At 40.9% G+C, this 15414-nt stretch overlaps 2 protein-coding genes across 18 annotated transcripts in view; one reads left to right on the top strand and one right to left on the bottom strand.

Annotated features, from left to right (window-relative positions):
• The window catches only part of LOC126143121 (disks large homolog 5-like), an 886848-nt gene extending 882298 nt beyond the window's left edge, over positions 1-4550 (bottom strand). For all 6 annotated transcript variants that reach the window (XM_049915303.1, XM_049915307.1, XM_049915306.1 and 3 more), the window contains exon 1: positions 4420-4550. In XM_049915303.1, the coding sequence (XP_049771260.1) occupies positions 4420-4499 (80 nt within the window). In that variant the 5' untranslated portion in view covers positions 4500-4550. The remainder of the gene's footprint in view (positions 1-4419) is intronic.
• The window catches only part of LOC126143123 (disks large homolog 5-like), a 1046479-nt gene that overhangs the window by 534326 nt on the left and 496739 nt on the right, over positions 1-15414 (top strand). For 2 of the 12 annotated variants that reach the window (XR_007529639.1, XM_049915309.1), the window contains exon 1: positions 5030-5130. The exons of 8 other annotated variants lie outside the window; for them this stretch is intronic. Coding sequence is in view for 3 of the 4 variants with exons in the window: in XM_049915309.1 (XP_049771266.1) it covers positions 5090-5130 (41 nt within the window). In the remaining variant the exon portion in view is untranslated. Of the gene's footprint in view, positions 1-5014; positions 5131-15414 lie in introns of those variants that run through there. 2 more of the 12 variants (XM_049915310.1, XM_049915308.1) reach the window with 2 other exon arrangements.

The raw sequence follows: 15414 nt of genomic DNA, 5'->3' as shown, positions 1-15414 counted from the left end.
CTGTAAATCAAAAAATACTGCATCTCCATGACTGCCTCGCTCTATGGCTTTCAGGACGTCATGTAAGGAAAGTGTGAGCTGGGTTTCACAAGTTTGATGTTTTTGGAGTTCATGCTGGTTGGCATGGAGTGTGTCATTCTGTTTGAGATCTCTTATTACATTTTATATTTGAGCTCACAATATGTTCCAAGATTCTACAACAAAAGGATGTCAAGGCTACTGAACAGTAGTTTGGTGGATCATTCTGCTACCCTGCGTGATCGGTGCTTTTCTCAGCTACTGGGCACAGTTTTCCATTCAGTAGTTAAGTGTGAATGGCACTAATTTATTGTAACAGTATTGTGAAAAGGTTAGTTACAACTCACCATATAGCGGAGATGTTGAGTTACAGATAGGCACAACAAAAAGACTGTCCCAAAATGAGCTTCTGGCCAACAAGGACTTTGTCTCTGACAGCTGAAGTCAGACTACTGGCTTCAGCTGTGAGGGACTGTGGTTGTGTTCATGTGTCTTTTTTTGACAAAGGCTTTGTTGGCCAAAAGCTTGTTTTCTTTTTGTTGTGCCTATCTGTGACTTGGAACCTCTGCTGTATAGTGATTAAGAACTATCCTTTTCACAATATCGTTACATTTCAACCTGGATTTTTCACTGTTTGCACTAATTTATTGTTAATATGTCATACAGATTTTTCTATTATTTGCTTATCTTCTGTTAATGTACACAATGTCTCACTCCAGCATCCACAAAGTTGGTTCTTGATGGGATCTACACAATGTAGTAAATAACTGAACGAATACTTAATTCGTTTTTGTAGCTGCACTGCCCCAAAGGATAACTGTTTAGGGTAAAAGTGGCTGAAACTATGAAAATAAGCCAGCACTCTGTCTTCAAGTGAACAGTCAGAAATTAGGTAGGTACAAAAACAGTGATCTGAGCTTTGTTATTTAATCTGTTTTGACTAATTTTGCTATCTAGCTAAATGCCAACGAATTTCACACACAGTGTTTAACTTACTGTATGATCCTAAGGTATGTTTATGGCACCAGCAAGTCATTTTAAGGTTCTTGGGATGTGATTTGTCTAATGCAACTAAATAAAAGACTCTTTTTATTGTACTATAAGTGGTTTACGTATTATTTGTGAAGCGTCTCCTGTGGAATTTTGAGTTGTTATTTGTGTGTATATGCCACCGGGAGATGTTATTTGGCAGTTTGCATATCAAGGATATCTGAATTTCGGCATTTAATAAACTCATTTCGACTTAGCAACTCGTTTTCGTTCTACATCGTGTTTTGCTCGTAAGTTTGGCAGAAATGCAAAATTAAACTGGCTAGAATTGCACGTTAATTGCGTACATAGCACTGTACAAAAACGGCAAGTGAACTGACGTTTAGCTGTGGTGCATTTCAACAGACAGTTCGCATATTTTGCTGAGATTTCCGACTGGAGCAAATAGAATCCAAGGTATTAAGTGACACCTAACAAGTCGCTACAGTCTACACACACAAAACAATTTTTCCACGCAAAATTAAAATTTTTGATAAAATAAGTGAATTTTATTGACAGTTGAAACAAATCGGATGGAACATTTTCAAGCTGATGATCACTGAAATCAGAAACGAAGGGCTGAAGCTGTAATGTGATTAATATCATTGCTGCAGTAAGAGGCTATAGACATTACAACAAAGTGGGAAGAGGACTCACTGTACTGAATTGTTTATACACTAAGGAATCTTTACTGTTCCAAGTGAATAGTTTGCAAACAATGTCCTACATAAAGAGATGGACAAGCACCAAAGAAATAAGTCTTTACATGAACATGGAAACAGATGCAGCCACCAGTTACACCTCAGCAGGAAAGAAAAGAAAATCTTGTGCTGTATAACAAAATAGAGTTATGCAATTAAGTGATTGAAGACAAACATGAAATATACACCTCCAGTAATACTGTACACTCAAAATTATTCATTAAATAGCAGTTTTGAAACTTCTGGATTACCTGAAATATGTAAATTATATAGACAACTGTACTATTATAACTACTATAACTGAGGGGCTTTTGCAATACATTCAATTGAATAGTGAAAATGCTGTACAAACATGTAACAGAGCAAATATTTCAGACCTATTTATGTAACTGTGTGTACTTGGGCACATATTTGTGACATACATACAACTTACATTGTCTACACGTGGATAAATATACAGTAGTCTAGAATAGTCAACCATCAGGTTCCCAAATCAGAAGACATCTGAATTCTCGGGTCTGCTCAGTCCAAATTCAAAACTTTGTTTGGTACAGTCAACATTACTTCACTCCTAAATCCAAGAAAGCTCTACAAATTAGGAGAAATAGTTAAGAAAAGTCAAATTTTAACCATGCTAGAAACAAGATTGCAAAGTGAGAATGCCACCACGTAGCACAGATTTTGGAAATTACAGACTATTCAAAAAGCAAAAAAGGCAAAATAACACCAATAAATATACCCCATGTGGTAGATTGTATGAACAGTTTCTTAAGACATTCAGAGATCCATAATCAAAGTGAAGAACAAAATTAATGACAATTTACTTTGAATGTGCAAATAAAATTTAAACAGTAATTAATGTTAATCAGCCAAGGGGAGGGGGAACAGAAAAGTAAACATGCAATGGGGGGTGATAGAAAAATTAATCTCTAAAATTCCACAAAATCATGGGAAAATTTTGACATGAGTATTTTAATGATCAGTTAGTGCAAGAGAAAATGCAAGGAAATAATTTGTGACTTCCTTGCGCACAAATGGAACAAGCAAAATGGATACTTGTCTAACTGTGTAGAAATTGTAACCACAAAACTGTCAACACATTTCAAACAAAACAAAAAACACCTGACAAGAATTTAGGCGAAATCCGTACTGATCATATCACAATCTCATAGCCACATCACAAGGGGATTTTAAATATGTAGAAGTACACAAATGTCCAGATATTTACAGATCACTACCTAACCACAGTGAAACTAAATTTAAAGCCTCAAAAGTTCAGCAAACAGATACAGGTAATACCGAACATGATACTGATTAACTCCAAGCAATGCTATTAGCAAATGAACTCAAAACACAAGCACAAAACTCCAAAGAAATCTCAACAGAAACTTATCGAAACTACATAAACTCAAATTCCTCTACAAAGATGGAAAGAGACATCCATGGTGGAACAGACTGCGCAAGCAGTAAAGTCTAGACAAAGAGCATTCAAATCATCAAATAATAAATTGAAAAAAAAAAAAGTGCCAAGCAACTCCAAGCAGCTTGAAAATTGAACAAAAAGACATTATGAGAAGTCATCTTCAGGCTTATAAAAAACAAGGATTCTTATATGAAACACTTAAAACAAATCTAAATGGATACCAGCCCCAAAAACTGTTTCATGAAAGAAAGTGCACACTTGGCACATAACCAAGAAATAGATAATTTAAAAAACTTCCAAACTGCCCTAAACCCAAAGAAAGATTTCTAACAAATTCTAAAAACCAATTCAGATTCACAAGCATCAAATGAAGGGGAAATTGCTGAACAAGAGGTTAAAAATAAGCATTTTGTTAGGACAGAACCGTTGCATTAGTCCTAAAAGCTCCCACACCACAAAACAACCTGAATTCAAATTCAGTGAACATCAGGAAAATTCCAGACCAAACGGATCTTGCCTGAAACAAATTTTAGCTATGAAACTAATTCTCACATCAAAACATTTATAATAAGAAAGTATCTTTATAGATTTTAAGAAAGCTTATTAGAAAAAGTAATCCGAAAGTGGCGAAAACAAATTACAGTTTAAAATTGATGAACCAATCAAATTCAAGAGTGATTCTCAACCCAAATATATATGTTAAACTATTCAGAGACAGCTTTCTGGCTAACAAGTGACATCCGTGACAAAAAAAAATGCATATCAAAATACACAAAACTGAGGCACGACAATACAGCCACAAAACAAGTCTGTCTATATGGGACTGAAGGCACTGAAGAAATCCAATGTGAAAAACGAAAATAACATTTTTAGTTTGAAATCGCATTTAGGAATGAAAATACTGTACATAGAAATTGAACGGGCAGAAATTGCGCTTCAGGGTACTCTTCCTGGCACAAAAATCCAATGAGACCATTACAGTTTGATGCTATGAGCGCAAAAAGGAGCTATTCTGTAAGACAACGTAATACAAACAATAAGAAAAGGTAAAACTAAACCATAAAATGCCCCTAGTTGTACATGGCGTGGTCAAGTAGGTCCCAAACGAGATAATTATTATAATACATTAGGTTTTCGTTACAATAATGAAATGAAGTATTCAGCAGTAATCCAGCGAGAAAACGAAAAATTAGCACTATGGTTACAGGTGGCTGTCAGGAAAAGCGGATTTAATTGAATAGCTCAAACCTTCGCAATGTTTCATCATCTGGTGGAGGAAGACCAAGTCCTGCTCTCCAATTGAAGACTTTTAATTTAAATTCTTCCATCTTCTATCCAACTCTGTTGTCACTAGCTCTCTGGATGTCACGCCGATTTCCCCTTTCAACTCGCGCAGTCGCGCACTCTTTCAAACGTCAACAGTGTACAATTCGATTATCGACACTTGTTGTCGATTACATCAAGGTCGATTAAAAGTTAACCGAAAAAATAGGCCTTTCAAAAATTGTAATACACCCCCTCGTTTTAAGTTAAATGAGGGAATTAATCACGATTAAAGTTAACTGAGGTTGTAGACTCGTTTACCTTGAATTCATCGCAGTTGAAAGTGAAACGAGGTAAGCAAGTGCCCGCCGTATGAAGGTGGCATCCCGTTTTGATGTTTTATGGGCCAGTTGTATAATCTTGGGCTGTTTTTTTTTTCCTTTATTGTCTTGGGCTGTAAATCCACGAGGCATTATAGGTAGCTATTTCAACTGGCACCGATATCTCATTGGTTGGCGGTAAGAGCCAATGAGACGTAGCTGCTTGTAGGTAGATCTTTGAACGCTTCGTATGATTTTCGCGGGACCTCTGTCACCATATGAATGCTGATTGTGTCTGTTAGGCTTCCCATTTCGTATGATTGATCGGAAGTGATATGTTTTCAGTCGGCGCGAATTTGGACATTACAGCTGCTTCGTAAGTTTGAAAGATAATTGCATAGCGTTGGTTTGTGATTGTGTATTTTGTTGGGTTGTACGTGTTTTGTAAGAGAGGCTCGTGATACGTAATTGCAGTCAAGAGGGAATGAGCTAACGCCTTTTAAGTGTATTGTTGGGTAAATAGCTCCGGTTTTTAGTTTGGGAACAAGTGAAGGATTAGGGGTTTTTGGATATGTATGCCTATTAACGCGTTCGAACCAAAAACTTCGTATTGGACCGCAGTATGAATATACGGATATTTGCTAGAATGTAAATATAACTGCGGAAAGCGCCCTATATTAAAGACTGTGTCACGACACATTCTTTGCAGTCTCATGTGTAAATTAAACCAGTTTTATTAGGATTCCTTGAAAACTTTAGAATTTGTGCATACGGTGAATATTTGAATGCAAATAAACGATACTAAACGAGAACCTGCGGTGTTCACGTGTGGAATGACAGATACTCAAATGAAACATGGTGACAAAAATAAAATTGCAATTTTAAAACCCCACAGGAAGTAAAATGCTTTTAGTAACATGATGGCTGAGGTACTAGACCTATGTATATTACAAGGATAAAAAAAAAATCACGTATCACATTTTAATTTTTATAATTTTTTCCTAATTAAAAAAGTAATTTTTTCTATAACTTAGTTGATTGTGCAATAAAGCTTAGGTGTACTGCATAAGTACGCTTGCTCAATATACAGACTGAATAACATCGGGGATAGGCTACTACCTTGTCTCACTCCCTTCCCAACCACTGCTTCCCTTTCGTGCCCCTCAACTCTTATATCTGCCATTTGGTTTCTATACAAATTGTAAATAGCCTTTCGCTCCCTATATTTTACCTCTGCCACCTTCAGAATTTGAAAGAGAGTATTCCAATCAACATTATCCATAGCATTCTCTAAGTCTACAAATGCTAGAAACGTAGGTTTGCCTTTCCTTAATCTAGCTTCTAAGATAAGTTGTAGGGTCAGTATTGCCTCATGTGTTCCAATATTTCTACAGAATCCAAACAGATCTTCCCCGAGGTCGGCTTCTACTAGTTTTTCCATTCGTCTGTAAAGAATTTGCGTTAGTATTTTGCAGCCGTGACTTATTAAACTAATAGTTCGGTAATTTTCACATCTGTCAACACCTGCTTTCTTTGGGATTGGAATTATTATATTCTTCTTGAAGTTTGAGGGTGTTTCGCCTGTCTCATACATCTTGCTCACCAGATGGTAGAGTTTTGCAGGACTGGTTCTCCCAAGGCTGGCAATAGTTCTAATGGAATGTTGTCTACTCCCGGAGCTTTGTTGCGACTCAGGTCTTTCAGTGCTCTGTCAAACTCTTCACGCAGTATCGTATCTCCCATTTCATCTTCTTCCATTTCTATAACATTGCCCACAAGTAAATCACCTTTGTATAGGCCCTCTATATACTCCTTCCACCTTTCTGCTTTCCCTTCTTTGCTTAGAACTGGGTTCCCATCTGAGCTCTTGATATTCATACAAGTGGCTCTGTTTTCTCTAAAGGTCTCTTTAATTTCTCTGTAGGCAGTATCTATCTTACCCCTAGTGAGATAAGCCTCTACATTCTTACATTTGTCCTCTAGCTATCCCTGCTTAGCCATTTTGTACTTCCTGTCGATCTCATTTTTGAGACGTTTGTATTCCCTTTTGCTTGCTTCATTTACTGTGTTTTTATATTTTCTCCTTTCATCAATTAAATTCAATATTTCTTCTGTTACCCAAGGATTTCTACTAGCCCTCGTCTTTTTACCTACTTGATTCTCTGCTACCTTCACTACTTCATCCCTCAGAGCTACCCATTCATCTTCAACTGTATTTCTTTCCCCCATTCCTGTCAGTTGCTCCCTTACACTCTCCCTTACACTCTGTACAACCTCTGGTTCTTTCAGTTTATCCAGGTCCCATCTCCTTAAATTCCCGCCTTTTTGCAGTTTCTTCAGTTTCAATCTACAGTTCATAACCAAGAGATTGTGGTCAGAGTCCACATCTGCCCCTGGAAATGTCTTAAAATTTAAAACTTCGTTCCTAAATCTCTGTCTTACCATTATATAATCTATCTGAAACCTGTCAGTATCTCCAGGCTTTTTCCATGTATACAATCTTCGTTTATGATTCTTGAACCAAGTGTTAGCTATGATTAAGTTGTGCTCTGTGCAAAATTCTACCAGGCGGCTTCCTCTTTCATTCCTTCCCCCCAATCCATATTCACCTACTAAGTTTCCTTCTCTCCCTTTTCCTACTGACGAATTCCAGTCTCCCATGACTATTAAATTTTCGTCTCCCTTAACTATCTGAATAATTTCTTTTATTTTGTCATACATTTCTTCCATTTCTTAGTCATCTGCAGAGCTAGTAGGCATATAAACTTGTATTACTGTACTAGGCGTGGGCTTCGTGTCTATCTCGGCCACAATAATGCGTTCACTATGCTGTTTGTAGTAGCTTACCCGCATTCCTATTTTTTTATTCATTATTGATCCTACTCCTGCATTGCCCCTATTTGATTTTGTATTCATAACCCTGTATTCGCCTGACCAAAAGTCTTGTTCCTCCTGACACCGAACTTCACTAATTCCCACTATCTAACTTTAACCTATCCATTTCCCTTTTTAAATTTTCTAACCTACCTGCCCGATTAAGGGATCTGACATTCTACGCCCCGATCTGTAGAATGCCAGTTTTCTTTCTCCTGATAACTAAGTCGTCCTGAGTAGTCCCAAGCCGGAGATCCCAATGGGGGACTATTTTACCTGTGGAATATTTTACCCAAGAGGACGTCATCATCATGTAACCATACAGTAAAGCTGCATGCCCTCGGGAAAAATTACGGATGTAGTTTCCTCTTGCTTTCAGCCGTTCGCAGTACCAGCACAGCAAGGCTGTTTTGGTTAGTGTTAAAAGGCCAGATCAGTCAATCATCCAGACTATTGCCCTTGCAGCTACTGAAAAGGCTGCTGACTCTCTTCCAGAACCACACATTTGTCTGGCCTCTCAACAGATGCCCCTCCGTTGTGGTTGCACCTACGGTACGGCTATCTGTATCTCTGAGGCGCGCAAGCCTCCCCACCAACGGCAAGGTCCATGGTTCATTGGGGGAGGAAGAAGATGCTGTGATATGCAAATGATTAGCTTCTCAGAGCATTCACACAAGTTTGTTGCCAGTGGTGACACCTACAACGTGCTGACATGAGGAAAGTTTCCAACCGATTTCTCACACACAACAGTTGACCGGCGTTGCCTGATGAAATGTTGTTGTGATGCCTCGTGTAAAGAGGGGAGATGTGTACCATCACGTTTCCGACTTTGATAAAGGTCGGATTGTAGGCTATTGCGATTGCAGTTTATCGTAGCGCGACATTGCTGCTTGTGTTTGTCGAGATCCAATGACTGTTGACAGAATATGGAATCGGTGAGTTCAGGAGGGTAATACGGAACGCCGTGCTGGATCCCATCGGCCTCGTATCACTAGCAGCCGAGATGACACGCATTTTATCCGCATGGCTGATGGATCGTACAGCCACATCTCGATCCCTCAGTTAACAGATGAAGACGTTTGCAAGACAATGACCATCTGCACGAGTTAGACGACGTGTGCAGCAGCACGGACTATCAGCTTGGAGACCGTGGCTGCGGTTACCCTTGACGCTGCATCACAGACAGGAGTGCCTGCGTTGGTGTACTCGACGACGAACCTTTGTGCACGAATGGCAAAACGTTATTTTTTCGGTTGAATCCAGATTCTGTTTACAGCATCATGATGGTCGCATCCGTGTTTGGCGACATCGCGGTGAACGCACATTTGTCATTGCCATACTGGCATATCACCCAGTGTGATTGTATGGGGTGCCATTGGTTACACGTCTTGGTCACCTCTTGTGCGCATTGACGGCACTTTGAACAGTGGAAGGTACATTTCAGATGTGTTACGACCTGTGGCTCTACCCTTCATTCGATCCCTGTGAAACCCTACATTTCAGCAGGATAATGCATGACCACATGTTGCAGGTTCTGTACGGACCTTTCTGGATACAGAAAATGTTCAACTGCTGCCCTGGCCAGCACATTCTCCAGATCTCTCGCCAACTGAAAACGTCTGGTCAATGGTGGCCGAGCAACTGGCTCTTCACAATACGCCAGTCACTACTCTTGATGAACTATGGTGTCATGTTGAAGCTGCATGGGCAGCTGTACCAGTACACCCCTTTCAAGCTCTGTTTGACTCAATGCCCAGGTGTATCAAGGCTGTTATTGTGGCCTGAGGTGGTTGTTCTGGGTACTGATTTCTCAGAATCTATGCACCCAAACTGCTTGAAAATGTAATCACATGTCAGTTGTAGTATAATATATCTGTCCAATGAATACCTGTTTATCATCTGCATTTCGTCTTGGTGTAACAATCTTAATGGCCAGTAGTGTAAAAATTTGTAACATCTAATATATCATCCTTGTAGCATGATATTTTATGACGTGCTGTCTGTCTGGCTTTTGTTTTTGGTTCTTCAGCTGATGTTGTTGTTGAGGTCTTCAGTCCTGAGACTGGTTTGATGCAGCTCTCCATGCTACTCTATCCTGTGCAAGCTTTTTCATCTCCCAGTACCTACTGCAACCTACATCCTTCTGAATCTGCTTAGTGTATTCATCTCTTGGTCTCCCTCTACGATTTTTACCCTCCACGCTGCCCTCCAATACTAAATTGGTGATCCCTTGATGCCTCAGAACATGTCCTACCAACCGATCCCTTCTTCTGGTCAAGTTGTGCCACAAACTTCTCTTCTCCCCAATCCTATTCAATACTTCTTCATTAGTTATGTGATCTACCCATCTAATCTTCAGCATTCTTCTGTAGCACCACATTTCGAAAGCTTCTATTCTCTTCTTGTCCAAACTATTTATCGTCCATGTTTCACTTCCATACATGGCTACACTCCATACGAATACTTTCAGAAATGACTTCCTGACACTTAAATCAATACTGGATGTTAACAAATTTCTCTTCTTCAGAAACGCTTTCCTTGCCATTGCCAGCCTACATTTTATATCCTCTCTACTTCGACCATCATCAGTTATTTTGCTCCCCAAATAGCAAAACTCCTTTACTACTTTAAGTGCCTCATTTCCTAATCTAATTCCCTCAGCATCACCCGACTTAATTACACTACATTCCATTATCCTTGTTTTGCTTTTGTTGATGTTCATCTTATATCCTCCTTTCAAGACACTGTCCATTCCATTCAACTGCTCTTCAAAGTCCTTTGCTGTCTCTGACAGAATTACAATGTCATCGGCGAACCTCAAAGTTTTTATTTCTTCTCCCTGAATTTTAATACCTACTCCGAATTTTTCTTTTGTTTCCTTTACTGCTTGCTCAATATACAGATTGAACATCGGAGAGAGGCTACAACCCTGTCTTACTCCCTTCCCAACCACTGCTTCTCTTTCATGTCCCTCGACTCTTATAACTGCCATCTGGTTTCTGTACAAATTGTAAATAGCCTTTCGCTCCCTGTATTTTACCCCTGCCACCTTTAGAATTTGAAAGAGAGTATTCCAGTCAACATTGTCAAAAGCTTTCTCTAAGTCTACAAATGCTAGAAATGTAGGTTTGCCTTTCCTTAATCTTTCTTCTAAGATAAGTCGTAAGGTCAGTATTGCCTCACGTGTTCCAGTGTTTCTACAGAATCCAAACTGATCTTCCCCGAGGTTGGCTTCTACTAGTTTTTCCATTCGTCTGTAAAGAATTTGTGTTAGTATTTTGCAGCTGTGACTTATTAAACTGATAGTTCGGTAATTTTCACATCTGTCAACACCTGCTTTCTTTGGGATTGGAATTATTACATTCTTCTTGAAATCTGAGGATATTTCGCCTGTTTCATACATCTTGCTCACCAGATGGTAGAGTTTTGTCAGGACTGGCTCTCCCACGGCCGTCAGTAGTTCCAATGGAATATTGTCTACTCCGGGGGCCTTGTTTCGACTCAGGTCTTTCATTGCTCTGTCAAACTCTTCACGCAGTATCATATCTCCCATTTCATCTTCATCTACATCCTCTTCCATTTCCATAATATTGTCCTCAAGTACATCGCCCTTGTATAGACCCTCTATATACAAGTCATAACCAATAGATTGTGGTCAGAGTCCACATCTGCCCCTGGAAATGTCTTACAATTTAAAACCTGGTTCCTAAATCTGTCTTACCATTATATAATCTATCTGATACCTTTTAGTATCTCCAGGGTTCTTCCATGTACACAACCTTCTTTCATGATTCTTAAACCAAGTGTTAGTTATGATTGTTGTGCTCTGTGCAAAATTCTACCAGGCGGCTTCCTCTTTCATTTCTGTCCCCCAATCCATATTCACCTACTATGTTTCCTTCTCTCCCTTTTCCTACACTCGAATTCCAGTCACCCATGACTATTAAATTTTCGTCTCCCTTCACAATCTGAATAATTTCTTTTATTTCATCATACATTTCTTCAATTTCTTCGTCATCTGCAGAGCTAGTTGGCATATAAACTTGTACTACTGTAGTAGGTGTGGGCTTCGTATCTATCTTGGCCACAATAATACGTTCACTATGCTGTTTGTAGTAGCTTACCCGCATTCCTATTTTCCTATTCATTATTAAACCTACTCCTGCATTACCCCTATTTGATTTTGTGTTTATAACCCTGTAGTCACCTGACCAGAAGTCTTGTTCCTCCTGCCACCGAACTTCACTAATTCCCACTATATCTAACTTCAACCTATCCATTTCCCTTTTTAAATTTTCTAACCTACCTGCCCGATTAAGGGATCTGACATTCCATGCTCCGATCCGTAGAACGCCAGTTTTCTTTCTCCTGATAACGACATCCTCTTGAGTAGTCCCCGCCCGGAGATCCGAATGGGGGACTATTTTACCTCCGGAATATTTTACCCAAGAGGACGCCATCATCATTTAATCATAAAGTAAAGCTGCATGCCCTCGGGAAAAATTACGGCCGTAGTTTCCCCTTGCTTTCAGCCGTTCGCAGTACCAGCACAGCAAGGCCGTTTTGGTTATTGTTACAAGGCCAGATCAGTCAATAATCCAGACTGTTGCCCCTGCAACTACTGAAAAGGCTGCTGCCCCTCTTCAGGAACCACACGTTTGTCTGGCCTCTCAACAGATACCCCTCCGTTGTGGTTGTACCTACGGTACGGCTATCTGTATCGCTGAGGCACGCAAGCCTCCCCACCAACGGCAAGGTCCATGGTTCATGGGGGGTCAGCTGATGTAGGATTCATAATTTTTCTGATGTTTTACCAGTAAAAGTGGCTGGCATTGTCAAAGCTTCATCCTCCATTGCTGGTGGCGGAGTGTAGTGGAGTCGAGCTCGCAGCCGTAGATTTTATGTACCTTGTGTGCTGATGTCAAAGGGCCTCTTTCCATAGTCAATTCCGGTGTGGTTCTTAGCTTGCTATGTGCAGCAGTCGTTCTGCAGCATGGGAATTCAGGATCCATTCACCTTGAGGTGTTTTTCATTCTTGTTAGTGCCGTGTTTGTGTATTTCTGTAGCTGCTCTGATGAAGCAGGTGTGATAGCTTTTGTCTACAGCAGTAACATCCATTTTGATGAATTTTACTGTGCTCAGTCACACACAATGCGTACTATGTGGAAAAGTTTGTATTGGAATGACAGGATGATCAATGAATACCAGGACCACGTAAAATAAGCGGCATTGCAGGTTGGGGCAGGTGCAGAAATTTGTCATGGCAGAGCATGAGACCAGCCACATAGTAAAATTTGCTGACACAGAAGTTACTTGTGTAGAGATCAGCTATCACACCACCTTGTTCAGAGACGCCATAGAAATACGCAACATGACACTAGCTTCAACAAGAAAGAAGAAAGCTTAAAGGTGAACAGACCCTGGATTCCCTTGCAGCAGTGAATGACTGTTGCAGGTAGTAATGAGAGAACTGCACCGGAAATAACTACACCAAACCCAGTAGTCTGTTTGTGTGCCAGCAGTAGTCTGTGCGCCAGCAGTCTGTCACGAAACCTTCAACTACTTTCTACCATTTTTTGTGATGGACATGCAATTCTGTTCTTTTAATTTGAGTTAGTTTTTATGATGGCATTAGCTGAAATGGCATTATAAGTAAACATATTAAGTGATGCTGATGTTTTTATTTGTGGAATATTTACAATGATCATGGACTTGTACAGGAAATTTATTTCCTGTATTGTCACTTCCAGATTGTTGCATGAGAATCTCTATGTTGAAGCTTTAACATGACAATACAGTCATTGCAATAGCAAGATGGCATGTCTGCTTAATGATGGGACATATGTGGTGCACTTATGGTCTAGGGGTAGTACCTGTGAGTACTAATCAAACTGTACATGGTCCCAGGTTCGAAACATGCCACCACTTAAATTTGATTAATAATCGTGATTGTCAGCCAAAGACTTCCGGCATAACAAGCCACCCTCATTCTTTCAATGGTCGGCCTTCTCAAAAGGATGAGGAGTGGACAGAGGTTCAGAGCAACCGGGGTGGGTAACTGCCCTTAAAGGCAGAAAAATCAGCAATGATAAACAGCATGAGGATGCAGAAGGCAAAGGAAACCACTGCATTAGAGGCACATAACTTGTATCCTCAGGACATGTGGCCTGTAAGTGAGAGTGTCATGATGACCTCTCCATTGGCAAAAGATTCTGGACTAGTCCCCTGTTCAGATCTCTGGGAGGGGATTGCCGTAGGGGAAGGTGACCGTGAGAAAAAGCTTCAATAATCAATGAAAGGATAACATTCTAAGAGTTTGGCCATTGAATTTCAGAAGTTCAAATGTGGCATGGAAGCTAGAAAATACTGAAAAGGGAAATGCAGAGGCTCAATCTAAATATAGTAGTAGTAGTGGTGAGTGAAGGGAAATGAAAAAGACAAAGATTTTTGGTCAGATGAGTATATGGTAATACCAACAACAGCAGAAAATGGTATAACATAAGAATAATTTATTATGAATAGTGTGTGCCCCCTTGCAGGTCCGGGGGCTAGAATAGGTCAAAAGTATTACTGCCTGTCATAAGAGGCGACTAAAAGGAGTCTCGTGCTTTTTGGCCTTTGTGATGGTCCTCTGTAGGATTTGACCTCCATTTTTCAAAATTTTCCTGACGAGCAAGCCAGTTGGGTAAGGGCACCTTACATGGTGCTTCGTGTCCATCGTGCATCGAGATATATAGCCAACTTCCTTCTTCTGGCATTGCAGTCCCACTCATCCTCCATCTCTTGGGTGAGGACACCTTTGTGATTGTTTTCCTCCACCCACTATGCAGTGTAGTTTCCTGCACCGATGATGACCATGGAATTCTTTGCACCTCATATCCAGCACTGTAGCATGTCCGTTGTGGTGGGGCTGCCATGTACCCTGTCGGTTGATGCCTCCACTGTTAACTCCCCACGTGTGCCAAGGAGTAGATGCCACTCACCCTGGGGCATCAGGACTCCCGGCAATGGCCATCATGCCAGGTGGCCTTTGCTGCGGCCGGGAGGTGCCCGTGCTCCCGCACCACCTACTTCGGGTGCAACAACCCCCCCCCCCCCCGCCCTCCCTCCCCAACCATCAGGGATTTCAGTCTCCACTTCTGAGCCAGAGAAGCGTAAGGCCTCTTCGGCTCCTCTCACCAGGAAGGGGTCCCTTTGGTCACTTTCTTCCAGGTTTCTGCTAGTGGGAAAGGTGACACCTGCCAGTGGCTGAAGAGCCCAAAAGCAGCTGGTTGTAGGGCTTCACACTCATCCTCAGTCCCAGAGACTAAATCAGTGAAGTCCTCCCAGCCAGGGAAACCCAAGGAACAGTGCGAGAAATCAGAAAAGAAGACCCCCAAGAACAAGGAACTTGTGGTGGCGCACACACCACTGCTTCCTAAAAGCTCTGCTGGACCCTCACACACAATGGATATAGACTGCTCGGGCAAAAAGTCGGTGGCAGCAGGTGACCCTGAGGCATAAACTGCCTCATTGAACGTTCCAAGCCTTCCCAGTCGCACGCTGATGTCATCCTCCAGTGGAATTGCGGCAGTTTTTTGCACCGCCTGGCTGAGCTATGGCAACTGTTAAGCTTTACACCTGCTTTCTGCATTGCCCTCCAGGAAACCTGGTTCCCGGCAATGCAGACCCCTGCCCTCTGCAACTATAAGGGATATTACATGAACCGTAGCTATTATAATAGTGTCGGGTGGAGTTCACATTTGTCGTAAACTCGGTCTGTAGTGAAAATGTGTGCCTTCAAACC

This window comes from Schistocerca cancellata, unplaced genomic scaffold (assembly GCF_023864275.1).
Source record: "Schistocerca cancellata isolate TAMUIC-IGC-003103 unplaced genomic scaffold, iqSchCanc2.1 HiC_scaffold_782, whole genome shotgun sequence".
In the NCBI taxonomy this organism is placed as follows: Eukaryota; Metazoa; Arthropoda; class Insecta; order Orthoptera; family Acrididae; genus Schistocerca; species Schistocerca cancellata.
The sequence above is the reverse complement of the archived record's forward strand: the minus strand, read 5'-3'. Positions and strand labels throughout refer to the sequence as shown.